At 35.0% G+C, this 28,000-nt stretch overlaps 3 protein-coding genes across 7 annotated transcripts in view; 2 read left to right on the forward strand and 1 right to left on the reverse strand.

Moving 5' to 3' along the window:
• LOC110834331 (uncharacterized) overlaps positions 1 to 16,441 on the forward strand; it is a 30,317-nt gene extending 13,876 nt beyond the window's left edge. For 3 of the 4 annotated variants that reach the window (XM_022073373.2, XM_087340663.1, XM_022073375.2), the window contains exons 7-10: positions 129 to 319; positions 2,766 to 2,948; positions 3,734 to 3,915; positions 11,505 to 16,441. In XM_022073373.2, the coding sequence (XP_021929065.1) occupies positions 129 to 319; positions 2,766 to 2,948; positions 3,734 to 3,905 (546 nt within the window). In that variant the 3' untranslated portion in view covers positions 3,906 to 3,915; positions 11,505 to 16,441. Of the gene's footprint in view, positions 1 to 128; positions 320 to 2,765; positions 2,949 to 3,733; positions 3,916 to 4,458; positions 10,598 to 11,504 lie in introns of those variants that run through there. The other variant, XM_022073374.2, reaches the window with a different exon arrangement.
• On the reverse strand, positions 6,546 to 16,601 carry LOC110834332 (heat shock factor 2-binding protein). 2 transcript variants are annotated; one of them, XM_022073378.2, is made up of 6 exons: positions 16,467 to 16,601; positions 15,921 to 16,104; positions 14,972 to 15,204; positions 11,529 to 11,785; positions 8,243 to 8,447; positions 6,546 to 7,593 (listed from the first exon to the last, which is right to left on the reverse strand). In XM_022073378.2, exons 1-6 carry the CDS (start codon positions 16,533 to 16,535, stop codon positions 7,372 to 7,374), a joined length of 1,170 nt encoding a protein of 389 aa, XP_021929070.1. In that variant the 5' UTR covers positions 16,536 to 16,601; the 3' UTR covers positions 6,546 to 7,371. The 2 variants fall into 2 exon arrangements, with proteins under 2 accessions (XP_021929070.1, XP_021929071.1); XM_022073379.2 differs by lacking the exon at positions 16,467 to 16,601 and adding an exon at positions 16,368 to 16,385.
• Positions 16,602 to 17,537: 936 nt separating this feature from the next.
• LOC110834336 (actin depolymerizing venom protein gelsolin 1-like) lies at positions 17,538 to 27,860 on the forward strand. The gene is made up of 7 exons (XM_022073388.2): positions 17,538 to 17,681; positions 18,602 to 18,768; positions 21,699 to 21,773; positions 23,644 to 23,703; positions 24,262 to 24,385; positions 25,174 to 25,251; positions 27,088 to 27,860. Exons 2-6 carry the CDS (start codon positions 18,610 to 18,612, stop codon positions 25,233 to 25,235), a joined length of 480 nt encoding a protein of 159 aa, XP_021929080.1. The 5' UTR covers positions 17,538 to 17,681; positions 18,602 to 18,609; the 3' UTR covers positions 25,236 to 25,251; positions 27,088 to 27,860.
• Positions 27,861 to 28,000: the final 140 nt, after the last annotated feature.

Below are 28,000 nucleotides of genomic sequence, written 5' to 3' on the forward strand. Positions count from 1 at the left end.
TGTTTTATGTCTTACCTTAATTTTCACAATGTACTTTTTTATTTGTACCAACAGTAACATTACTTGTTTTTAGTGATTGCTAGACATTTTTGTTCATAGCTTTGTAACATGCATTATTTTGTTTTCAGACAAAACTGAAGTTCTTATCTGATACGACCATAAACAAATCTTTAGGTATAACATGTAATTCAGATACAGAATTTGCTGATGTTAATGTTCCTGTATCAGACAACAATATTGGCAGCAGGTTGTTGCGGTTAATGGGTTGGAGTGGTGGAGGACTTGGAAAAGATGCTCAGGGAATTGAAGAACCAGTAAAGTAAGTATTCTTATATTAAGAAAGACATCGGTATATTTGTTTTGGCCACTTTTCATGTATGTTTTAGTGTCTTGAGTTTATTTTATTGCATATAACATAGTATCATAGTACAGGTTGGCTTACATAAGGTGAAAGTAGCGTTTCCTGTACTTGTTTATTTGTATCAAATTCTTAGTATCTGAAGAAACATGTTCAGGTAGACAAGATGGCATTCATGCACTGACTTTCTGCAAAGAAATTTTACCTACTTATAATAATAATTAGCAGATAATATTTTTGTCTTCGTATCAAAATTAAATGACTGTTCCACTGTTAATAGTTGTACCTGCCTGTCCAGTGTTTAACTTTATCTGAGAGATGGGATGCAATTCAAGTGGGACCCTTTCTTGGCCTTTGAGGCAGCAGTATTCGTGCCTCATTTTATGACATTGTGTGTTATCTGTATTTTACGTATAGGAACTGGTTCTATGCAGTTGATATTTTGATGACAAAAGGGTATTTCCTGTTTTAGAATGTAAGTAAAGTTTGGAATCTTTTATAAGACTTTTGGAAGAAATTTCCTCCACAATCAAACCAGCTTTACTGGATTACAGAATGCCCAAGATTTGCCATGTATAACATCCAACATCATTTTATCCATAATGCTGTTGTCATTAGCAAGACTTCCGAGAAGGTGTGCACAGTAGTGTCGTTCCGTGGATGCAGTCACTCCTTGGTCCATGGGCTGTGTAATTTCTGTGACATGGGGGAAACAAAAACTTTACAACAGTGTGGCCATTGTCAGAAGTCAGTACACGTTCTCTTGGATGAAAATGAGCATTGTCTAACAGCAACACTGTTTTCAACAATGCCCAATGTTCAGGAACAAAGTGCTTATGGAATCAATTTTCAAAAATCTCTCTATCAATTCATACTCCTTTCAGGTTTGTAATAATGCAATAATGCACAGGAAAGCAAGTTGCTTAAGTATCCCTTACTGATAATGGTTTCTTGCTTTTCCATTCGCTTCAAGTTTAAATTTATTACTTTCAAATGCATTTGCACAACATATGACTGTAAGGCATTCTTTACATACCTCTTTCTACCTAGAAGCACACTTGTCTTTCAAACACAAAGGTTCTTGTTGGTAAGCCTTTCCAGTATCAAACACTGTAATTTCCCTGTCTCCACCATCATGAACATTGCAACAAACCTCTCCACCTGACCACAGAATGCTGATTGAGAAGGTATTTTTTCATCCACATCTTCCTAAAATCGAACCCCCTCCAAATGGACAGTATGACACAGAAGAAGTTTGAAAGCCTAGTTCACACGTGTCAGCATTTATGCAAAAAAGTGTTGCACAAAGTCCTGTGTAGATAATTCACAAACTGGATAACCTGTAGTTGGGTAATTGGGAATTTATCGTGCTCTGAATAACACTAAGAAAGAAATTAAGTCTTCAATTTAAAAGACGGACTCTTTACACAAAACTACATATACACTGGAAGTATCACTGTTTTAAACATCTCTGGCCCAGAAAATCTCTGTAGTGTGTTAAAAAACAGTAATGTGCCATGCTTAAAACAGAATAATGGTATAATTTACCTAATGTACTTATTCTTGGAACTTGGTCTTCTTGAGTAGCTAATAGGCACCCAACTAATCAATAAATTCCTTACCTTTTATGGAAATCAAAAGTGTCCTTTTACTGGTTCCTGTTGTGAGCCAAATGAGTCCAATCCATACCCTCCCATGTGTACTACATGCTCTGCCCCTCCTTGCTTTGATTGTCCTAATATCTAGTGACAGGTATAAATTATGAAGCTTCTTATTTTGCAATTTTCTTGAGACTGCTGTCTCTTCCTTCTTATTTGGATCCACATGTTCTCCTGAACACCCTGTTCTTAAGCTCCCTCAATTTATTTTCCTTCTACAATATGAGAGCCCAGTTTTCACATTCATCAAAAAGAAAAATGGGTAAAATTATATTTTTCTGTATTGTAATGTTTACATTTTTTGGTAGCAGATGGTCTTGGTGCTAGGGTTGTTTCAATATTCAGTATTAGTTATCTGAATAAATTGGTCTGTTTTATTGAGAAGGTAATACAATTTTATTTCTTGACCCTGCAACTGAAAACGTAATTGTTCTTAAATAAGCCTAATTTATAACGTGTCATCTTCTTCTTTACCTGTCGCCTGTTTCTATTCATGATTAATGTCTAATATGTCACTATAGTAATGCAATAAAAAAAATTGTTTTTATATGAAACTGTGTCACCATATTTGAAGTATGAAACCATGTTGTCTTACTCATGCATGCATAATATTTACAGTGATACGTAGATTTGAAAACATAATATTGCACCACTTGAGTTTGTATTTTTTCCAGTTTGTAAAATACCCATATGATATGTATAACTGTTTTATTATTTTAACACATTTTTTGTTGTTTATTTTTGCATAGAATACAAGAACATGTGAACAGAGCTGGATTAGGACTGGTACAATCAAAGTCATGTGGTTCAGATGACCGTCAGTTTAGAGACAGAGTCCATCGATTGATACGAGACTATGTAAATGGTAATTCACAAGATGATCTTGTTTTCTCTCCGGAGTTCTCCATCGAAGAAAGGAAGACTATGCATAGGTAAGTGCAGATAAATGCATATAACATGACATTCCAAAATGATCATGCCACAGAAAACAGACACAAAAAAAAAAAATATATATATATATATATATATATATCCTTGTAAGATTTGAGGTTTTCACAGCGGTGAGTATGAAGATTTCTGTCTTCTGGGTTGTTGCGCTGTGTAGACTGGTCGATGTTAACCAACGTTTCAGAGGTCATATGACCAATGGGAGCAGGCGTGGGAGTGGACCAATAGGAGCGCCACCCTAATGGCATATTCATCGCCCTGATGATGGAGGCAGTATGATCTCTGAAACGTTGGTTAACATCGACCAGTCTACACAGCGCAACAACCCACAAGACAGAAATCTTTATATATATCCTTCTTACATGTTTATGGTAAGCATTCCTGTTTCATATTTGGAAGGTCCCAGGATTGAAAGTCAGACAGGAGGCTGGAGGAACCTGACTGCCAGGATGGTACCTCAAAAATTGACCATAATTACTTTTTTACGTTTTTTCCAACTGTCATAAGCTTTGCCACTATAACCTTGCTGTTTACTACAAGTTCTATTTATATTTTGTTAAATAAACCAAGAAATTGTTCTGCCTGTGGCCAGTGATCTTACTAGGAATTTCAGAGCAGTGTCTGATAATAGACTATAGTCCTCCAGTTCTCGCTAATTCACAACTCATAACACTAATTTCAATCTCCAGTTTACTGAGATAGCTATTTCAGAAATTAAAAGTTTAGCATATTTAATTATTCACTTCAGTTCTTCACTTTCTTGTTGCAGCATCGCAACACGGTTCAAATTGAAAACCAAGAGTTATGGAAAAGCTGGAGATAGACATTTGGTGGTGTTTAAGAGGCGTGACATGTGGGAGATTTTGGAGCAACTACTGAGAAGTGGTGGTTCCACTGAGAGATATGATCTCATCAAGCCAACAGGGCCAACATTGCAGTAACATGTGTATGGTAAGTTACTAACTAATAATATTACTGCCATGACAGCAATATAACAAGGAAAAAATAAATTTCTTATTATGTTATGTTTTAACTTCATGCAAAATCTTTCTTTCTGTGGTGGTAATTTAAAGATTGCTGGAAGTACAGGAGTATAGTAGTGACAGGTGCCAGTCTAGGAAGAGGAATTGTACAGAATAATTATTTAATGTTTATGATGGTTTTGTATTTGAATAGCTTATAGTGACAAGACTCTGAAGGGCTCATGCCAAGACGTATTAACCTTTAAAGTACCAAGTGTTTAAATCCCTGTACCCCTGCTGCCCTGATTTAAATCTCATTTATGCTACACTGTGTATGTGTTTTGATAAAACACTCTATCTTAAAAACAACAACAATTAAATAAAATACACATTATCAGAAAACGTTAAGTTTGAAGGTTTCTGACAATGATGCATTACATAATCTGTAAAAGTGGTATTTTGGACTTTGTCCATCATCTATATTTCTGTACAATTACAATGTTTCGGAAGCTGGATCTCCTTCCGTCTTTAGGTAAAAGGGGAAGGACAGACACCCTAGCTAGCCTCAGACTTGAACAGCTTCAACACAGAATTTCGCAGAGCAAGAAACAATGGACACCAGTAACTCACAGACATACAAACATGGGCATCTAACTAATCTGTGAGACACTCCTATGTCGATACAGAATACAAATAAAACAACAGACGAAAACAACTGTGGCAGTGAACGAGAGAGATGGGATGACATCAATAAGAATTAATAAAATCAATAAAATTCAATGAGGCCAATAAATGTGTTTTACAGAGAAAAGTTCTCTGTCATTTATCCAGCAAACTCATAAACAGAAAATACTACTGCTTGTTAATCTCAAACAATTGTGCTTGGAATTTAAAATACACCTCCTATCTTTAAAAATTTTACTCTCAAATTTTTGTTTCTTTATGGCCACCATAGTGTGTGTGTAACAGTAGAATCCAAGGGAAAGCATTTAGTATATTTTTCACATCAGAATTTGAAGTTAATGGCTGCTGCTTTGCCAGAAGAGAAAGACTAGAGTTGTTGTTTTTGTTTCCCCTTGGTATGCTTCAATTAGTCACAGACATGTATGATCCAAAAATGACAGTCAACTGCAGACTGTTATTAAATAATTATTTCAGGCTGATGATTTTGATGTAGCAGACAGTGTAGTTTACAGGCAGTGAATTCATGATTGTGGTCATACAAAAACTGTATCCATGACAAACAGCAGATAAAACAACAACCCATCAATATGCAGCAAGGTCACAAGCTTCATGTTTGAAGATGTTGAAAGAAACAATTCTGCCAGACAATGAAGCTGTTATTTTACTTGATTTTTTTAAAGAATTATGCATTCTTATGCCAAGATACCATACAAGAGTTCTGTTGGAAAATTAATCAGACCACTTTCCAACTTTTTGTGGTTTATTATGACACATCAGGACCAGAAAATAGCTTGAAATAAGAGTATGCAAGTGTCATCAGTGATTATCTTGAATATACAGCAGTTACATTTCAGTATTTTATAAGTTGCATTATGTACCACTTGGTTTCTGATGTTTTAATACAGTGAAGGATGGTATATTATTTAAATAATTATGTAAGTTCACAGAACAAGAAATGTAAAAAAAAAAAAAATCTTGCAGTTGGTAGGATTAGAAGTTCCCACAATAGTAAGTGGTTATAGCACCAAAAACATTGGTACAAGTTTAGAACTTCTGAAACACTGATAAACTTCTACCATGTGAGATTTGAGGTTTTCACAGCGGTGAGTATGAAGATTTCTGTCTTCTGGGTTGTTGTGCTGTGTAGTCTGGTCGATGTTTACCAACGTTTCAGAGGTCATACTGCCTCCATCATCAGGGCGATGAAGATTTCTGTCTTCTGGGTTGTTGCATTGTGTAGTCTGGTCGATGTTTACCAACGTTTCAGAGGTCATACTGCCTCCATCATCAGGGCGATGAAGATTTCTGTCTTCTGGGTTGTTGCATTGTGTAGTCTGGTCGATGTTTACCAACGTTTCAGAGGTCATACTGCCTCCGTCATCAGGGCGATGAAGATTTCTGTCTTCTGGGTTGTTGCATTGTGTAGTCTGGTCGATGTTAACCAAAGTTTCAGAGGTCATACTGCCTCCGTCATCAGGGCGATGAAGATTTCTGTCTTCTGGGTTGTTGCATTGTGTAGTCTGGTCGATGTTAACCAACGTTTCAGAGGTCATACTGCCTCGGTCATCAGGGCGATGAATATGCCAATAGGGTGGCACTCCTATTGGTCCACTCTCACGCCTGCTCCCATTGGCTCGGGGCAAGCTACTCCATTCACATTCTGGCACCTATAAACCTAGCCCCTAGACGGAGGCAGTATGACTTCTGGAACGTTGGTTAACATCGACCAGACTACACAGCGCAACAACCCAGAAGACAGCCATCTTTTTGAACTTATGGTATCAAGATGTTCATGTAGCTGCAGAGTGGAATATCTTTGCCTCTTTGCATGTTGAAGTCCTTAGATTTTGATTGGTGGAACAACCTAGCATGAGCATATGGCAACACAATTACATTAGCTGATATCACTTAACACTGGTAGAGAAATGAAATGTCTGTCCTTTCTTTCTTTTATTGAATATTTTTACAAATAATCAGAACAAGGATGAAATATGTATCAACAACAGTGTTTAAAGAGACTGTCTGATCTTTTGCGGCTTGCCATGATCAGACTTCTTGCATGTCACAAGATCCTTCAAAACCCAATCATATAGTATGCCATACTGTGGGACATGTAGGTTTTTAAAGGAATGTTTTATTGTGGTTCAAAATGAATGTGTTTAATGTGACCATATGGTCACACCAGGCATTTAAGGGTTTAAATATGGCCATGAGCATCTTGTATAACTGCAGCTTAAGAATATTACCAAAGCTGTTTGTATTCATGAAACATAAAAACAAAATACAGTACTTTAGAGTTAGGAAACAGTTTTGAGTGGTGATAAATAATATTGCATTTATTTAAAGATATTGCAGGATATGTTTCAAATTCAGGTAGAAAGTGAAATGTACCTGCTTATTGAGCAATAGGATACTACCCGTAAAATAAGTGCTATCACCTAACTAAAGCAGAACATAAATATTAAACAAATTAAATCAGATTTCTGCTGAAGATTACACATGCAAAATAGCAGCCACCCTCAAATTTGTAAAGTGAACCATGTAATATATCTTTTAATTAATGAAATATTTAGGTTTTTACATACTTGGTTCTTTTTACTCAAATTATTTTTTTAGACAATGCAAAATTGAAATTTCAATTAGCTTCATTTTTCATCTGTATGATGTGCATCAGGTGACTATTCCTATTTCTTATGCAGTGTTTTGCAACATGTAAGATACTTTTCTTACAACATCCAGTTCCATGGTAAGCATCTGAACTTTATCTGCCACCTATAGTCTTGTTCATACCAGTGCCTCCAAAAGGAGAGGCTTCTTCACATTCTCCAGTATATTTAGTCCTGGATTGCTGCAAGTCACCTTGAGAAGGCTTTGTTTTATGTATCGTTTGAGCTCTCCCTAAGTTGTTCAGTATTTCTTGGACCACATTTTTCATCTCAGGTTCTGGGCATTGGGTCAGTGGTTGTATCAGCTCAAGTGGTACCTGTAAAATATGATTACAATTCAGAAGAAGGAGATGGTATTATGAAAACAAGAGGAAAGATTTGTGCTTCCAGTATACCTACACGCAAGTGGTCTTGTACAAGATTCTTCAAACATCACTAATTAAAAATTATTTTTCATAACAAAACATTTCTTTAATAATATAAAATTTATTTCTGAAAGGTTTTGAATTTATGTATATTTAATATTTACCATACTTGACCAATAATATCTACACCATATTTCCTTAGAATAAGTAATGTAAGCCTTAGTGGCCCATGCCTAAAGAACACCTGTGGTATGCTGTTAATAGATTTATAGAATAGTTTAGTTCGTAAAAGTTAGAATGGTAAATATCTTATAACAAAATTTGGCCAATGAGAAAATTTTATGTAGTTTTAAAGAAACGTTTTTTAGTACACACTCAACCCTTTGTTGAAATTATGTATCATATTTCATATTGAATAAAAAGCATATGGAGGGGGGACTTTGCTTTCAGCCATTGTCCAAACAACATGGATCATAAATTATTTCAGATTATGTACATTAGTAAATTCTTCAAAGACAGATTTAAATTAATAAATTTGCTTGTAAACTGGAAAGAAGCATATAATAGCTAGTTTTTATTAGAGGAAGACTCTTGTACATACTTCTTTCATTATGTCTCGAAGCACTTTTCCGTTGGGGATGTCATAGGTGAGTGACTGCAGGAGTCGAAGTTCCATAAGCTTCAGTTCATAGGTGGTGTCCGTCTGAAAATCATGAGCTATTGCTGATAGCAGATCAGTTTGTTGTTGTAAGAACTTGAGTCCATTCTGGTTTATGCTTGTGTTGTACAGTGCCATTAGCAAAAGTCTGCACAAAACACAAAAACTTTAGTAATTTTCCTTAATGTCATTATAAGAAGACAACCACAGATATAACTATAGCTCTTTACGCTGTTAGCATCCTACCTAGTGCAGTAAAGTATTCATGGACCTATTCTGTCATGATTTAATATAACATTAAGCCAGTGATCGGTGAAAGAATCCTGGTATCGGTTTTGCATTGTCATACATCATAACAAATTAACCAGATGTTGTGATATTAGTGCTTTACATTTGCACTGTAATTCTGAGGTCTTGGCCTTTGGGGTGGGTGCTTACCAAACTTTCTGTTATTAATTTTTTCACATCCAGTTCAGAAGAGTTTAGGAATCTGGTAAGAGCTCCATACAAGTCTTCACCTCATGTATAACACATACAAAAGCTCCTTGCTGTAACACGATTGTTAAAGTACCAGAATGTGTCAAATGTCAGGAAGACCATAAAATTAAAAACACACTTCATTACTCTGCTAATATTTTCCTTTCCTTAGTTAAAAAATATGTATTAATAACTTTTCACAAAATACCACAGTACTCCTGCATTGATTGCTACCAACAAAGGTTTAGTTCACCATCTAAAAAATGACTAAACAAATTTGATGCATTATCACTGCATTATACATCAAAATGTTATATGTTGCAAACTGGACCCAGACCTGAGAACATTATGCAGAAGGTGATAATGATATTTTATTTTGAACCAGAAGAAACTGTTTCTTCACCACTGCCAATTTAAAGCATTTGTGGAAAAAGTCAGTGCCTGGTGTGATTTGTTATTTCTTAATAATGTATTATGCTTCAGCAAATGGTAATTGAGCACTGAAGCAGCAGTTTTGTTTGGTAGTGACAAAGGTGCATTTCACATGGAATTAACTGTATTTCAAGAATATTTCTCTGTTCCATCCAAACTTCATCATGAGCAATTATGGACAAAATTTACAAGTGAAATACCCTGAACTGAAGAAGCCAATAAAGCTGTGCACTATGTTCATGTCAACATACGATTGTAAGGCTGCTTTTTCTAAAACGAACTTCATAAACAACAGATATTTCAGCTGACACAAACACTTATCAGAATTGGTTAAACCAGCTTAACTCCAGATTTTGACCTTGTGACACAATGTAAGAAATGCCACTTTTCTCATTGAAAACTGGATATAATGATAAGATACTTTCTTATTGCTTTTCTTTTTGGACATTTCATTTTAATGAGTATTTCTTTCACTAATTTGTTTCTGAGCTTTACTAGGTACAGACTACCATTCATAAATTTGAGTTATGACTATGTTTATAAAATGTAAGATTTGAGGTTTTCACAGCAGTGAGTATGATGATTTCTGGGTTGTTGCGCTGTGTAGTCTGGTCGATGTTAACCAACGTTTCAGAGGTCATACTGCCTCTGTCATCAGGGCGATTCATCGCAGTATGACCTTTTAAACGTTGGTTAACATCGACCAGCCTACACCGCGCAATAACCCATAAGACAGAAATCTTCATGTTTATAAAAATTACATCAGACCTTGGGTATGTGCCAAGCCTCTGAAGTGGATTGAGATAAAATTAATTGATGACCCCTGGTCTAGACTTTAGTCCAGAAATTAATCTATGTAGATTATCCCTTTGAGGTAATGCAAAAGGAAAGCTGTTAGCAAAGAAGGCCCTCTGTTAGGTATATGAGCCGTGATAGTTGAATTGTGCCACAAGATTTCCAAAGATCTTTGACACTGTTTTTCCACAAATAATGGTATGTGGCACATTAAAAGACTTGCTCAAAGCTTTCAATGTAAGTGTATAAATTTTTGTACAGTGCAGTTAAATTCCATTAGTAGTCAAATGCACACCAATTGTTGTACCACGGAGCACCACAATAATTACATTACACGACTGCAAGAATTCCTTTATGAGGGATGACATCTAATTTTCACATGTAGTATGTTCTTATATTTGCAGTTTTCCATGCTAAAGTATGTAAATGTTATACATACTAACTTTTTATATGGGATTTAATTCAGACTGTGTTACATGGATGGCCAGATAAATCACAATTATGTAGTGTCAAAATGCAGCTGATTAACCATAAATTGTATTTATCATATTTTTTTACACTACAAGATTCAAATAAAACCTAGAATATTGAGAATTGATTTATTTACCAGTGTACAATGCTTTGAAACAGTTGGCCTTCATGCAAGGTTCTTGGATACTTTATGTTAATTTATAACTATATTATTTTCATATATTTTGTTTGAAATATCTTGTTCCCCTTTCTTATAACAGCCATCACAGAAAAGTATAGCCCCTGCTCCTATTCTAGGCCCTGTGAAAGCCCACTGTGGGCAGAGAATGAAGTATTTATTTATTTAGTGTAATTTGTTCTTTGCAAGTAGAACATGTGTCAGGAATGGGTTGCATGACTTTTTTGATCACTCTGTGCTTTAGCTATCAGTGGTGGCAAAATTGGCCAATCATATCTTTACGTCATGTCATCTGAGTGGCAAGAGAGTAATCTCAGTTGGTGATAAATATATACGCGTCATTACATGCCAAGTTCACGATCCTAGCACTGGATTAGATCTTGGTTATCTTTCCTGATCATAATTCAGTACGCAAATGCAGTTCAACAGTCTATTGCCAAAATAATAAAAATAAAGTAATGATTTTAAGTATACATACAAAGATTTTAATAATGTCATGATGTAATTCAACAGTATACTCCCATAGCCACTCACAGATACATATAATGGGATACATATATCCTTTCCAAGCCTTGCATATTGAAATATGTACATTGATGAGAATACTTTTCCTCTTCATTTATTTTTGCTTATTATGTATGTTAGTCATACTGAGAAACTAGTGTCAAATTAATAAACCATTTGATATAGCAATAACTTGGTACTTAGATTATAAACAAGAAGCCACGGGAGAATGCAAAAATTATGAAGACACATTAAAATATAAACAGTGTACTGCACTCTGACTTTGTAAAAATGTCTTTCCTTCTACAGTTTTACTAGATTATTATAACTGTAAACTTTTCCTTTCAGATGATGTTAATAAAAATGACATACCTTTTCAAGCAATTTCCTGAAGGTGCTGGAATAACTGGAAGGATTCTGTTGAACTGTTCAAGAAGCTCCCTCCCATTTGGGTTGCTAACAAGAAATTGTCGACCAGCTGGTGCTGCAGCAATGTTAGTTACAATACCACACATAGACATGATGAACTGGCTTTCATCGGCACACTGACCTGGCATGGAGGACTCATAAGTCTCCATAAATGAGATCAGTGATCCATTCACAATAGCCAGGAAGTCTCCAACTTTATTCTGTAAGACGGATCATTGTCAATTCTAAGCTATTTGTTAATTATTCTTACAATATTAAGAAACCATTATCGTTTTTGTTATATATCAAAGATGATACGGAGGGAGGACACAGAAATAGTGCTAGTCTAACATTACAAGACCTTCATCCATGCGTTAAATAATACTAATGACTTCTGACTTTACTTACATCTATGTATTATATCAAATTAACTTGTGAAGAGTGCAAGGAATAAGTTAAAGAGATATAAAATCATATATCGTATAGTTTTCAAACGGAAGAGAGCAGTAGTCTAGATCAGTACTTTTCCACAGTTTCGTTAGCAAAAAAGTTACATGGTGTTATTACTTGTACATCAGTCTTAAAATAAAATGACTGTACTTGTATAAATGTGTAGGAAGAAAAAGTATTTTGAAGAGTTAAATGAGATTAAGGATTTACAGATAAGTCTTAAAAGGAAAGGGAACATGAGGTTAATATTCTCTTGCATCATTTTCCATCAGAAGTAGGGCAGCAGTCTGTTGCAAACAGCAGGGCATAAAATATACCAACATGGTCTTGTAATTTATATCTTCTTCCAGATAAAGTCACCACCTTGTACTCAAACTATGACAACTACAACTCAGAATAAAATCTTCTAACACAGGTGTTCACAGTCTGCAGTCTGTCTATGTGTTTTGTGTGTCACATTTTTATAATATTGTATTGTCGTGCATGTTGAGAAAATACTGTAAAATGTTTACATAATTTTAAGTAAATAGTAAAATAGAATGACAATTAAATTTGTTAAGAAAACAACTGAGTAATATGTGAACCTATTTGCTTGGCATTTTTAATACATTTTCTTGAAGTCTGGAAATTGATGATAAAGGTTAAGTGTGAGCCCTAGGTCTTGAAGGGTTGAGAGCCCCTGATACAGCTACTGGAGTCAGTTTTAGGGGGTTATTTTAATAAATGGTTATTTACCTCATGCATAATTAGGCAGTAACATAGATTCTATTCCAGAACTAAGCCTTATATTGGGAGAATCATGAGAGAGCCTGTTTGTAATTTATTCTGCGCATTACATCAATAAAGACAGTTTTTTTAAAAAAGAAGTTCTTAAGTCTTAATAAAGAGATTAAAACTTGGGCTTACTTAATACCTTACATAATGTTTATGTTTGTCTACAGATGTTTTTACCCATTATGTATTGATTCAGTAGTTTTTGTAATGTGTAATAAATAGGCCTTAATGGTAGTGTTTCAGAGAAGAGACCTTGGATACAGTTTTACTGAACTGTTCTGTTAAAGAAAAAATCTTCCAATTAGTTATTAATTAACTTACATTGGATAATAAATTCATATCCAAATATTATAATCAGCCTTTACATGAGAACAGCATGTTGAAATTGAAAGGAAATTCAAAATAATGATATAGGAATCACATTGGAACATTATAATTCTACTATTCTTACTCTAAAATATGAATACAGCTGAAAATTAAATTATTTAGATGGAAAAATATGAAATTCAGAAGTTTGCATATGCAAATAACAATGTTATTTGGTCTTCTTATCAGCTACGTACCAGGACATGAAGCATTGCATTTACAGTATTCCTTGTGACTGTGGTATGTGTTACATCAGGGGGCCCAACAGATAGGTTTTCTGTTTAATTTTCAATAAATATGTAAAATGATTTTCACTGGAAGAACAAATAATTGAAGCTGCATGAGCATCTGCTTCCCGCCTTTTTACCTGATGATGAAAGCAGAATGCAGCTTTTGAACCATTGTAGTGTTATAATGTAGATGATGGACGGAGTCAGAAAGAACAGTTTTACTCACTTTAATGCACCATCGTCAGAAATCTGCAAACTTAGGATCCTGTCTGCTTTCCAAAACTCAGATGATCAGAATATACAAGACAATATGTTTGCCACCTACTTTGTATGGTTTTAAAACAGTCTCTTAATTCGAGGGGAGACTATAAATTACAAGTATACTAAAGCAAATTCTCAGGAACATATTGGATTAAAGAAGGATGAGGCAATGTGTAGATTAGTGTACTAGGTAGCTAGATTGGGGAAGAATTAATGCATGTAGAATCTTGGTTGGAAAACCTCTTAGTGAATTTCCACTTGGAAGATGAAGGAGACAAAGTAACATTCAGGTGGATGTATGATGGGTCGAACTAGCTCATAATTTTGTCCAGTGTCATTCTCTGGTATTAACTGTGATTAACCTTTTGATTTCTATGATGGCAGTAATTAAGACAGTTAAATTCATCTGTGGCAATCTGTAAACCAATATCAATGCTGCCTGTTTCCTCCCCTGTTGTGCAGTACTGGGAAAAGTGACTTCATTGTAAATGTGTTCATGGTGGGAAACTACAGCTGATAGAAGACCGTATATGGATTATGATTCTGATAAAGGATGATAATGTCGACTCATTTAAAGACTAGCGAGTGAGGCTGAAAGTTATTCAATTTAATTCATTTATTTAAGTGTTTGCCAACAGCAAGAAGCCAATAACAGGCAAACACTGATTCAATTCAATTTTTTTTTTCCCCAATTCAATTAATTTATTTACGTGTTTGCCAACAGTGGAATAACACACTTGCTATAGATAAAGCCAAAGTTCAGTTATTTATAGCCAAAATATATGACCCAAATGTTACTGCTACTTCCAAGATAAATGAAAACCCACCAGATTTATTTTTAAAGTTTGAATGTCTGTTTCCTTATAAGACTGAAGATGCAGTGTTACAAAAACTGCTTTAAAAGGAACCTACAGTGTTTTATCAGAATTTCACTGTATCTCCTCACATGAATATCAGTTGCTTACAGCTAAAAAAAACAATTACTTATTGTGAAACTTAAAAATAACTCTTTATGTTGAAGGCTCCACACTAATAATTAATGTTCTCTGTTCTCTAAAGTAATTTGGAAGTTTTAAAATACTAATAAATTAATTCAATGATGGTAAAATCTTTAACTCCTCTTTGTTTCTCGAGCTGCCCATCTTGCCTCTTCTTCAACTTTTTTGTGTCTTTGCCTTAATTTAAAATTGCCTGAACAGCTTGCACCCTCCAGAATTATTGCCTGTAATTAATGTCATATTGTCTCCACCACTCAGAAAAATATTATCTGTAGTGGTACCAACTATCACTTATCAGCAAGTGTAAATTGTAGTAATTTATTTATACCCCAGATAGAAGCATATCCACAACAGGAGGAATTCTTGAAGCTTTCCAAATAAGGTTCCCCATGATTGATCCAAGGGATGCACAAAATTGGCTCTGCTGCTGCATCTGGTTGCGCACTTTGAATATTTCAGCCTGCATCCAACCCATGTGTTCCTGCTGGCTAGCCCATTCATTTTGCAAGTCTTCATACTTTTGTCGTAGGTATCGCAGTTCACTATGTAGTTCAGTCATTGCTAAAAATATAGATGTCGGGCTAACTGTTTTATTAGTTGGGTACATTTTATTATTTATCACAATGAAGTAACAAGAAATGCAGTTTAATATCCTGGAATAGTAATTCTAAACTGGCCACCAGATGTTTTCATGAATAAAACGAGAGACAGTAACCAGAGTTATGGCGTTGTTAAGTTTCAGTCATGGGATTGTTTCCTGCATATCATGAATAAATTTAATACCGAAACATTATTTTACACATTGAGTGCTTAAGTTACTTGTATGCTCTGAATCATACATATCAAAATGTTATTTAAGATTAAAACAACCATTACTCATTTGTTGTGACTGAGTGTAACCATGGCATTTTTGGTCTCAAACCAGTTGCACTGGAAGGGCACTGTATGTAAGTATAATTTAGTGATTCTCAAAGTTTAACCTATTAACTAATTTAAAATGCCTATCAGAAGAAATTGGTTAAAGCATGGAACTTCATGCCTCTTGTAACACTGTGGCATTCTTTCCACTGTTCTATTTTATTTACATTGTTAAATTGAAATGGGCTCTATAAGAGGTCCATAGATCAATAACATTTGAGAACTAGTCTTGAGTTACAGGTTTCAGCATTGCTGTCAGTATTACAGCCCAACATAACCTCAGACTCCTATCTTTACTTATATGTATGCTTCTTATAGTGCATTACTGATAATAAATATTTTAATTTTGATTATATTACCTTGATGTGTGCCATGAAGCTGAGAACCAATTAAAAACTCTGTGTTTTTACAAAGAGTTTCTGTTTCACGTTGCAAGCGTGTTAGGTCTGAATCTAGACAGACAAAAGCTGGAGATGAAGTAAAGTCAGCAAACAGGCCATGGAGATTGCTGCTGATAGAACTCAGAGCAGTAATTATTTCATCCTGTAAAGCCATTCACATTTATTTTAAATTTCTGATACAGAAGGATAATGTTAACAGTAATAATATAATTTGGGTCTTTTTAATTATATTTCTCCACTTTTATAATTAGTCTTGGAAAAATAATATTTTTGTGCTATTATGTTGCAAACTTTATTTTGGCAGCTATTACACATTTAATTATAAATCCAAAAGTGAAATAAATGATTTGGAATTTCATAAATGTTTGTTAATATTTCTAAATTGAATGTCACTGGGGTGTTTACCAGCATATTATCAAATCCTTGTAACTGTATGTATTATCACAGATTACAATTATTAAACAATGCTTTCTTTTGTATGACACTGAAGTCATCCATGCTTACCATGAAGTCACTTTCTTCACACAAACCGTCAATGGAAGTGCTGCTAAATATAAATGTTGGTTCTGTCATTTTTTTCTGTATTCTGCTGATCTCACTATTTTAAACTGACACTTGCCTTTGAGAACTGTAACGAATAATATTGTAGGAGTCTAAGCTAAGAAAACATTAACTTCTTGCACGACCTGTATAAAGGCACAATAACCTGGAAAAATTAAAATCGAATTACAATAACTCGTGTGTTATTAAGCATTAATAATGCAATTTCATTTTAGGCGCCATTTTTAAACTCTGCAGCTGGACGTATTCGTTTGTAATCAATATATTTTCTGAGGCGGGTACTTGAGTACTTAATAATGAGCCTTCGTGTCCCTTAAAAGAAGGGGATTTTCTTCACTACCAGCCAGGGCGGATTTCAGTTTTTGGTACCACTGGGCGAAACACATCTCGCTGTTGGATCATGTCAGGCAAAACAGCATTTGAAGCTTAACCAAAAATGCAATAAGAGTGAATACAACTTCAGCGAGGGGAATGAAGTTTGATTGTTGCGTCATATCGAAAATGCAATACATACTTATTATCCACAAAGAAAATATCAGTGCCCAGCGATAGAATGTGCGAAAATTGATTTTTTTTTAAATACTGATTTTGAGGCTGCCGGGTGCGCCGGTACGTTAGGACAGCCCTATTATTACGTTATTTGAGTGTTATGGCGATGGATATATTGTATTAATATAGATCAACCTTACAGTTACAGGACTATGTACATTCGCTTTCTCATGGAGCCATTGAAAAGGAAGAAGGAAAGGTAAATTCGTCACAGAAGAATATTCGTGAACTCTATATAGGCCTACGTACTCACTTTCAAAACTTCGAACTTACAGTTATGAAACATTCAGTTGTAGTTATTTTACCTGCATGTTAAACTCTACTAAAAGTCGTTATGTTTATTTTTATTATATTCCGCAGCCTTTAGTAGTAAATTCATGTTCGTGATGTTGTAAGTGCTTTGTTAAAATAAATAGTAAATGTCCTTTTCGTTGCATATTTCTTACATTGGCCTTTTTGTATAGGCCTACTGACCCAGACCTACTGGGCTGACATCTTTTGCGTAACCTTCAACGAGTTTTCCTATATTATCCCAGCCTCTGACTGCCCGTAGTCATTCGAGCAGTTCAACTTGAACCGTCAGTGCCTGGAAATAATTGTCTTTTGTTGGTAAGTTAGTAACGCAGAGGTAATGTACTTCCCATGGAAGTTCATAATTGCCACACTGGATAATTTTAATTATCTTTTTACAAATATTGAAACCTATTCTATAATCGATTCTAAATCTCGATGAAAATTATAAACAGGCTCAACACATTAATCCAATAAATAGCAACATTCACTTGCGTCATATACTGCGACTGAAAATTGCCACTGTAGATTTTTTGTGGGGGGGGGGGGGGCTACGATTTTATCCGGAAGTGCCTGTCCTAGCTGATCTCACATGTATGGGAGCTGTATTAATAAGGTATGCAGTAGTAGCCTCCATGCGTAAATCTTTTAAAATGAGAAAATATTTTAAAGACAAATTGAACAAAAACCTGTTTAAAGTTCAAAATAAGGTTTACATATAAAGTAACAGCATTACTATAGGAACTGAATAAGTTGGCATAATTAATAAATATGCATTTGTAGTAGAAAGTGACAGTGGGAGTGGAAATGAAGAATGCTGTGGAGATTGGACTGAAGAAAGAGAAAGTACCAGGAGGCTACAGGAAATTACATAATGTGAAGTTTGTAATTTTGTACATGTTACCAGACAGTATTAAGATGAACAAATCAGGGAGAATGAGAGGCTGCGCATGTGATATAAGAAATGCACATGAAAGTTTAGTTGGAACACCAAAAGGAAAGAGACCACTTTGAAAATTAAATGTAGGTAAGGGGGATATTATTCAGATGGGTTGTCATTAAAATGGATGTGATGATGTAAACTGGATTAATCTGGTTCACGGTAGGGTCCAGTGCCATGTTGTTGAGAATATGATGAACCTTCAAGTTACATGAAGTTTGAGTGAATATCGACTTCTGAAGAAGGAGTCTTCTCCATGGAGTTAAATAATTAATTGTATTATTTTCTTCCCTCACAGTTACAACAATGGCTACCATTAAACAGTTGAATGTGCTTATAGCTCTCTTGTCCTTGTTCTCGTGCTTTCTTCACATAAATGCTGCAGTTTCTCAACCTGCTGTTGTACAGGATCCTGCTTTTGTGGGTGCTGGCAGTAAATCTGGAGTCCTTGTCTGGAGAATAGAGGTGAGTTCTGCAAACTAGACCTTAAAATATTTAGTCATGTATTTATCATTTAGGCTGTTTTCTGATTAAGAAGTAGGAGGCTATGAAGATGAACAGATTTCAGGTATGTTCTTTATTATTGAAAAAACAGAATTAAATGTGATGTTTTTACAGAATAAATGCCAGATAATATTGGAGATTGTTTAGAAACATGGCTGTTTCAAGACAGACTGTTGTGAAAGATTTTCAGGCAGTTTGTGATGGTGACAAAAAAACTGTACAGATGAGGGGTGATTTCATTTTAGTGCATGTTAATGCTTTCAATATTGCTGAATACTTTTCAGAGACATTAAATCCAGAAAGATATGTTGACCAAAACCAAAATCATTAGAAGGAATACACATTCTTTTAGTAAGATGGTGTAGCTGTCCTGCAGCATATAGGACAACAAAATTATCTTATGCAACATTTTACATGACTAAATAACTAGTTGCAATTTGTGGCCCACTTATTCACCAAGTAGTGATCTCTGAAAGATGGGCTTACAAGAAGAATCCACACACAAACTTTAATAAACATATCAAGTATGAAGTATTATTAGTTTTGCTACAAGATTTAAAATGTCAGTAACATGTGCCAAGTATATCTGATAGCTGAAGGAGGTCATGTCAAACAGAAAGTTTTATCACAAAATACGTAATGTTATTGTAGAAGTTTATATCAACTACAAATCCTAATAGGAGTTTTAAGAGTCAATGAGGAAAACACTGTTTAACCTGCTTGAAAGCAAGCATTCATTTTGAAGTTATACATTTTCTACTATGGCTCTGCAGTCCGTATTCGGTCCACGGCCTCCACAATTCTCCTCTTCCATTCGGTCCTCTGTTGGGTCCGTCTGTCCGAGGCTTTGATCAAGGTTTCGAAACATCTTCCTTTTTACGGTTCAATGTTGTTAGCCTTGCGACCAACCCCCAACCTGGAGAACCAGGGTACCTGTCTTAGTCTGACCTCACCCCCTCGACCAATCTGGCTTGGGAGGTCCTACCAGTAGCTATACTACCGCCAGCATAGCTCTTGGGATCACTGAGGTACTCAAGCCCCACCACCACGACAAGGTGCAGGTACCATTAAGTGAGGTCAGTGCTTGTTCTGCATAGGAAAATTTAATTGTACTTGCTGATGGGTATCATCATCGTCATCATTATTGCATCTATTCACCATTTTATAGGGTATTTTCTTCTATGTACCTGATTCAAATCTTGCCCCTGAGGTAAATAATGCAGCAGCTATTTCTGAAATATTACCATTATTATTATTTTGGAACTTCAGACTTTTTTAATATTGAAATATGTGTTCTTATGCATTATTTGTTAAGATTTTATAGAATTCACAGCAAAGTTTTGTGTCTGTCTATCTGAAACTGTTTGTCTGTGGAATTTTGTATGTGGGTTCCACATTAAAAATTGTCAGGCATGTTTCATTTTGGTGCACATCAATCAGTCTTTACCCCCAAACCCAAATTGAACTTTGTGAAAATTTTAAAGAAGACTTATTGTAAAAAAAAAATTGTATGATAAATTATAGGTCTCATTTATTATTATTATTTAGTGTTCTGTCTGACGACAGGTCCATATGAACAGGATCCTTCCCTCCTTTTCTCGGACTGGAACCTGTTCATATACGTTCTTGGCAGATGATCCAGAAGTGGTTTGCCATTGCCTTCTTCTGTGTGTGAATGGAGTAATTGTTGGGATGCCACGGAGAAACCGGGGAAGCCCCCGGAGGAAAACTCCGTGTTGCCTAGACCACGGCCTTGCCCAACACAAGTTATAAATTTGGGCACCGCCGGGAATCGAACCCGGGACCCCAGGATTACAAGGCCAGCGTTCTAACCGCTAGACCACCGTGGCTAGTTAGGTCTCATTTAGATCTACATTTTTATAAAAAAACAATTCTATCTTTGCATCTGCAACTTTGTATCTGCAGTAAATAAAACTAATTAGATACACAAGGTAGCGGAAGGTCACATTTGGAATATAGTATGTACACTCATTTCATTATAGTTAGCTATATTTCTTTTGAACAAATCTTGTGAGATCAGTGGAATATTTTATTGCTGATTATGAAGAAGTTGGCCGTGAGGGAAGTATTTAGTATTGCAATTGAATTCTCTACAGTTGTCATAATTAGGTATGGGATCCTGCAATGTGAATGACCAAGTATGGCTCTGGGAAGCCAAGGTCTAAGTAGTTCACTGTCAGTAATCATTATATTTCTCAGTGAGTAACAGCAATATGTAACTTCTCTTTACATCACACTATTTTCTCCTGGCACAATGAAAGCCTCTGTAATCAAACCATGAGCACTTAGAAGTCTAACTCTGTGATGTAGGCTTAAGTATGTAACTTGAAAACGTTATATGAAGATAAAAGGCCTTTGTACCTTTGGTCAAAAATCAGCTTTGTGACAATGTACTTTGCAATAAAGGAATATCATAGTCAGACACATAAAGAAACAATGAAATCGAAAGTGAAGGATTAGATGTGTATTGATTTAAAGTGATAACTAAAGATTGAAATTTTGAACATATAGTCAAATATTCAACACCTGAACACTAGTAAGCTCCTGTGAATCTTGAAGAATCATTTATTGAGGTTTTCGTGTCTTCATGTAATATAAATCAGCAGTATAATTTATCTACGCTATGTTTAGGTTGATTTATTTTTAACTTATCACTACTTCATGTCATCCCTTTGATTATATTATGTGAAATTTTATAATAGTATGAACTGTACTTGTTTGTCATCTTACAAACTTATGGATCCATGGACTAATTAATGTGTGTGAGGAATGTAACATCCTTATCAAATGAACTGTGTCATTTTAATGACTTTGGATATAATAATGTTTTTTGAGATAGTATGTTTATGATACACAACCTTATGTTTCAGAAATTTAATCCTGTAGCAGTTTCATCAGATAAATATGGCCAGTTTCATATAGGAGATTCTTATGTTGTTCTCAAGGTTAGTGTGGATTCCTAATATGTAGCTGTCTAAGCTTTTAAAATACTTACTATATGTAGCATGTTTACTGTTTGTCATTTCTGTATTAACTGAAGGAAATGTATCAAAGATAGAAGTAGAGAAAATATTAAAATACAAAGATGTATTGATTTAATTTGATGTATGTGGAATGTAAAGGCAAAAGTGATACAGAAAATTGGCACTATTATTTCAGAAGTTTTTAGATTACATTCCTGGTAAACACTGCAGCATGGAACTACAAATAAGTCATTCTAGGACCAGCATATATCTTGCTGAGTGAGTGGCCTTGAAGTTACAATGCACAGTAAAAGAAGAGTAGTCCCTCATTGACGTAGAAAATACAAGCAGACTAACAGCATCCAAAATGAGTCAGCAATTAATTTTGTTTTCAAAAACATTGATAAGATAAAGGGCATCAAGATGCCTCATCCTTATAGCTTTAAGTGAAATTGTTGTGTTATAGATTCCTAATATCAGATTTAATTAAAATCCATTCAGCCATTCTAAAGTTGTTTCACACGTAGAGGCACATAGACAGCAGTTATGATAAGCAGTCCACAGGGATTCAAACCTGAATAGGGTACAAACATGGCTGTCTTCTGGGTTATATCACCCTAATGATGGAGGCAGCAAGGACCCCTGAAACGGTGGTAAACTTCTACCAGACTACACGGCACTACAACCCAGAAGACGCCTATCTTCATTTTCACCACTGCGAGAACCTAACATCTTACTGAATAGGGAAAGTAAATATTACTTAGCCATAATTTGTCAACAATATCAGGCAAATTATTGGCTTATAAAGTAAAAAACTTAAAATGGTTACCGTGTTAGAGAGGCTTCAAAGAAATCACTAAGGAGTATGACATTGGCAGCTCATAAATTATTTTTCGGTGGGGAAGCTTTAGAATAAAATATAAAATTAAATTATCAGATTGTAGTACATTTTATTATTGTAAAATTCTATTAACAGAGGTGCAAGCACCAACAAAACTGACATTATTGCTAAGAATTTTAAGTGATTCTGGAAGCATTTAAATGCTGAAATGTATTTCTTGTCAAATTTATTATTACAGTATATTTGTAAGTATTAGTATGCATCTTAAGAAGGAAGACCATAGTTTACAAATATTTGAAAACAAAGCGCTCATGAAGAAATTTGGATTTAGGAAGGATGAAATAAGTGGGGAATTTAGATTGTTACATAATGAGGAGCTGCATGAATTGTACAGGTCACATAACATAGTAAGGATAGTGAAATCTAGGAGGATCCGATGAGCTGGGCATGTGGCAGGCATTGGGAGGGGGACAAGGGTGCATACAGAATTTTGGTGGGAAATCCTTCAGCAAAATGACCACTTGGCAGACCAAGAAGGATATGGGAGGATAATATCAATATGTATCTTGGGAAGGTTGGCTGTGAGGATGGTAAATGGATGGAGTTGGCTCAGGATTGTGTCCAGTGGCAGATCTAGGTATTGTCGGTGTTAGACCTGTAGGTTCTGTTACCAGGGAGTTAGTTAGTTACATTAATGTTTTATCTGGGAAACTGAAGAGGAGATATAACTGGGAAACAGGTGTAGAAGGGAGGGTAATTAAAACAAACACAACATGTGGGTTTTGATTGGATTTATCTGGCTCAGGCAGCAGCAGGTGCTCATGAACATGATGAAGTTTCAGGCTCCATAAGGGTGGGTAATTTGATAAGTTGAGTGGGCAACTGTCAGTTCCTAAACAAGAACCCTGATCTCTGTCAAAAATCATTATTGTTTCAGAATCATAAGTCAATAGGAATTTTGTTAATGATGAGCATTGTTTGTTAAAGTTGCGTATTAATTATGTGTTGCAGACAAAGAATAACAGACGCAGTTGGGACATTCACTCTTGGCATGGGAATGAAACCTCAAATGTATGTACAATGAAAATATATACAGCGTGGCAAAGACACAGAATCATTAAAGTATCTTTTATTTGAGCTGTTTGGCTGTAGCACCACATTACATATGATTCAGGCAGGGATTAATCAGTCAGCGATTCCATTTCTGAAGAACCAAATTCCAATTTATAGTTATATAACTTAAAAGTATTAATGATGCTGCCCCAACTCTAGTCAGGTTGTAAGGCTGTGCCATACTGAAGCAATTCCTACAGTCAAATGGAATTCCCTCCGATCCCCATAATTATTGATTTACCTTTATGGCCAAGTAAATTAAATGAATTGGGCTTAAGCATTAATATCTAATTTATGTACAAAGTATTTGGCAGTGGCTTCAGACACAGAACCTATTAATACTGAATTTGTATGACAAGGACTAGACCATACAACAATTATTATAAACTTAAAAAAAAACAGTTTTTTTATTCTCCCACACAATAGACTCCAGGGGCATAACTCTAAAATTGTAAAATTATTATTTATTTATTTATTAACTACTAGTAGTATTTTACATATGTGGACTTTTACCAGGATGAATCTGCTACTGCTGCAATTAAGATGGTAGAACTGGACAACTTGCTAGGTGGAGGTCCTGTGCAGCATCGTGAAGACCAGGGAGAAGAATCAGATCTGTTCCGATCCTATTTCTCTTCTGGTATAAATATTCATATGCATTTTACATAGGACATCATATGTGTACAAGCACACGTACATAAACTTGCATGATGGGGTAACCTTATCATTTATATTCTTCTGCTGGTATTTTTGGAATAAGTAGGTCGGAAGGTTTATAATGATTGGGCATCACAAATGGAGAGAAAAAGAAATGCATACAGAATTTTGGTGGATAGAAATAATGGAAGCAGCCTATTTGATATTGAAGCATATATTGGAGAATAATAATGAAATAGGTCTTATGAGTTTTGTTGTGGTTATGCGGAAGACATTTCTTGATTCCTTTGTATTGCATGTTAGCTCACTTATGTTAAAGTAAGTCTATACAAACTTCACCAGCCTTTTTCTTCAGATGAACTGTTCAGTTTCAAAATTCATTTATTTTATCTTTCTCTTATGATGTCTTTAGCAATGTTGTTCGTTTGTTCATAAGGATGATTGATCTTGATTTGCTGTTCATTCTTGAGCCGAATAGTTGCTCACAGTGGTATTTACTGCCAGATAATGACATTATTAAGAAAACATGTTTTTTTAATAGGAGGTAACTATTTTTCTTCATACAGAGTGACACAGTATACATATAGTCTATGGGTTATGTGTTGAGAACTCCTGGTATAACTAATATGGAGCTTTACCTCCGTGAACCTTATGTAAGTTAATGGTATGAATCTTCTTCACAAGCAAAAATTTTACTTTTTGGAAACTTCTCTCCCATCATCCATCATTATTAGTAGATAATAAACCATTAACACTTCTGTATTATTGCAGGTATCCTGTACCTACCTGGAGGTATACCCAGTGGATTGCGCCCTGTGAATCGTCCACGTTAAGACAAATTCATTTCAGGTACATTAGTTAGAGCAGACAGTCTAGTTATAAGTGGGGAAAGGTAGCAGTCTACATTTATCCCATTGTGGCTAAATTCCAATTAAAGTAACAGACCGCTGTAACACTGGAACTGCGAGTGTCAATTTAGCTGCCACAAACCATATTTTAATCTTTTACATTGATACGTACCACTGTACTTTCTCCAGAGGTGCACTGTGTGCTGATACCATTTTGAAGATAAAGGTATCCATATTTTTTCATCATGAGGTGGAAAGAGTTTATTATTTGTTTTGTATACAACAGAATTAATCATTTGTCTTCAGAATATTACACATGAAGCATCCAAAAGAAGAGTGCGGTATGTGAAAGCTTTTGAAGTGGTGAAATTAATTTCTTCAAGCAGTGGGCTGACATCAGCTTAGCCAGTGTCTGAGAAAATTGTGACAGAAATGCGATGACGCATGCTGAGGAAACATTGTCCTGGTCTAAGGAGTTTAAATTTATACTACAGGAATATGATACTTAAATGCACCAAATACCGGAGTGCCAACTTAAATATAACTCGGGGATTTGACTAGTAATAGTATTATATTAGTAATGGAAAAACATCTATATCAGTGAAAATATTAGTAGTAGGATATTGTATTTTAATACATTGCAAAATTCTCTAGTTCTATATTTTATTAGTATAATAGAACTTTTTTCCAAAACAGATTATAAACTCCTAAAGTAAATTAAATACAGAATATATTAATAAAAATGTACAGTGGAGAATGTGGAGCATTTCAAGTACTTGGGAAGCATAATCATGACGGACGCTCTATGCACCAAGGAAGTAAAAGCAAGGATAGCCATGGCCAAGGCAGCTTTCGTCAAGAAGAGGATACTTCTCACTAGCAAGTTGGGCTTGGAGATGAAGAAGAAACTAGTGAAGTGTTACGTATGGAGTGTCGCGCTGTATGGAGCAGAGACTTGGACACTCAGGAAGAAGGAACAGAAATACCTGGAGAGTTTTGAAATGTGGTGTTGGAGAAGAATAGAGAAGATCAGGTGAACGGATCGAGTGACCAACGAAGAAGTATTGAGGAGAGTCAACGAGCAAAGAAACATTCTGCATGCGATTACACGAAGGAAAGCTAACTGGCTGGGACATATTATGAGAAGGAATGGGTTACTGAGTGATATCATCGAAGGCCAGGTTGAAGGAAAGCGAGGACTGGGAAGAAGACTGATACAGCTAACCAACGATCTGAAACAAGGAAAGAAGATGAAGTTTCAGGAATTAAAATGAGAAGCTGAGAATAGGGAAAACTGGAGAGCTCTTTTTGGGCAGAGCAATGGACCTGTCGTAAGACAGAACCCTGAATATATACAGTACTTATATTTTAGTAAAATAACCATCATAGGGCTGATAATGATAAATAAGTCACAGCTTGAATTCATAATGGAATATTGGACAGAGGAGTGAATGGAATTACAGTGTGTTAACTGTTGTGTTATTGATCAAAATAAAGGCCTAATTTAGCCATACGCTAGGGAAATGCAAGTCCAGATGGAACGTGCCTTAACAGTGTGACATACGAACGATAAAGGATAATAAACCCCACATATTCGAGGATGGTCATGAGTCTGCAGAGATAATCCAAGGAGCATATGTCCTGTTGGAAGGATGCAGGAGGTTATACATTCTAGTAGCTTTCAGACAGTAAAATTTGTTGCAGAGAAAGATGGAATTTTAGTTGGTAGTTGCCACATGATCCTCATTAAGGATCTGAAGATGTTGATTTATATAAAATTTGTACTCATATATTATTACACTTCTAAATTTTATAATTTATTTTATTGCCTTTTCAGGATATGGGCTGGTTGAAGAATTTGCAGGAACCACCTTTTTTATGGTTGATGATTTATTGATATTATAAACATTCTTACTTTCTTTTGTTAGCAGATCATTTTATTATTGAAGCATTAATTTACCTATAGATGTGAGAGTGATAAATATTGGTACATGTCTTCAGAAACACGCAGTGGTAATATGCACAGTTATTAATCTTTAAAATGTTGTATTGGCAGCAAATAGCCTGGGTTCGGTCCTTTGTGGCTATAATGATTAACTTTTAACTAACATTGCTAAATATAAATTTGTTATTCCTTATATTTATAGGAAATTATGGTATGATCATTTAACACAAAAATAACTTTTTGAGGTAACTGAATGTTTATTAACTTGTTAGGTGCTTATAACATCATAATTTTTATTTAGTAAGAAATTTCATGTTAATTGAGAGTTTGAAGTGTATTAAAGAGAGCATATACTATTTATAACTGTGCGGAGTGAACCAAAACAATTACCTATCATCAGAGCAAGTTAAAAGTTGTTATGAAATAATTTGATGACAGACCTTCTAACTTCTGATAGCATTTTATATCCATGTGTTAAAATGAATTTTGAACAGTTACTCATAACAAATTGTAAAATAAAATTATATGTTTTTTTATCGATGGTACTTCGAATCATGCAGAAGTAAATGTGTGTTTATCCAAAGTGGAGTGATCATGCTTTCTGAATACTGCTGATTCTTGTGACTTCCTGTATCAGAAAACAAATTACAAAGGTATTCCTTATACACCAAGTGTGTCATTACTTGCCAGTTTTTTGTATGCTGCATACAAATAGTAGCATTATTGATTGTGAAATGAAATATGATGATATTAATAGTGAAACGTACAATACAATACTGCATAATACTTCATACATAAATAAGAT

This window comes from Zootermopsis nevadensis, unplaced genomic scaffold (assembly GCF_977971745.1).
Source record: "Zootermopsis nevadensis isolate Lab colony 2312 unplaced genomic scaffold, Znev_1.0 Znev_ptg000061l, whole genome shotgun sequence".
In the NCBI taxonomy this organism is placed as follows: Eukaryota; Metazoa; Arthropoda; class Insecta; order Blattodea; family Termopsidae; genus Zootermopsis; species Zootermopsis nevadensis.

Excerpts from the sequence above, each read along its gene's own strand:
- LOC110834332 (XM_022073378.2), bottom strand. The coding sequence starts at position 16,535 with ATGACAGAACCAACATTTATATTTAGCAGCACTTCCATTGACGGTTTG. Across the intron at positions 11,786-14,971 it reads TGGATATGCTTCTATCTGGG|AATAAAGTTGGAGACTTCCT; the intron begins GTATAAATAAAT and ends TCCGTCTTACAG. Across the intron at positions 8,448-11,528 it reads TCAGGAAATTGCTTGAAAAG|ACTTTTGCTAATGGCACTGT; the intron begins GTATGTCATTTT and ends TGTTTTGTGCAG.
- LOC110834336 (XM_022073388.2), top strand. The coding sequence starts at position 18,610 with ATGGCTACCATTAAACAGTTGAATGTGCTTATAGCTCTCTTGTCCTTG. Across the intron at positions 21,774-23,643 it reads ATTCTTATGTTGTTCTCAAG|ACAAAGAATAACAGACGCAG; the intron begins GTTAGTGTGGAT and ends TATGTGTTGCAG. Across the intron at positions 23,704-24,261 it reads ATGGGAATGAAACCTCAAAT|GATGAATCTGCTACTGCTGC; the intron begins GTATGTACAATG and ends GACTTTTACCAG.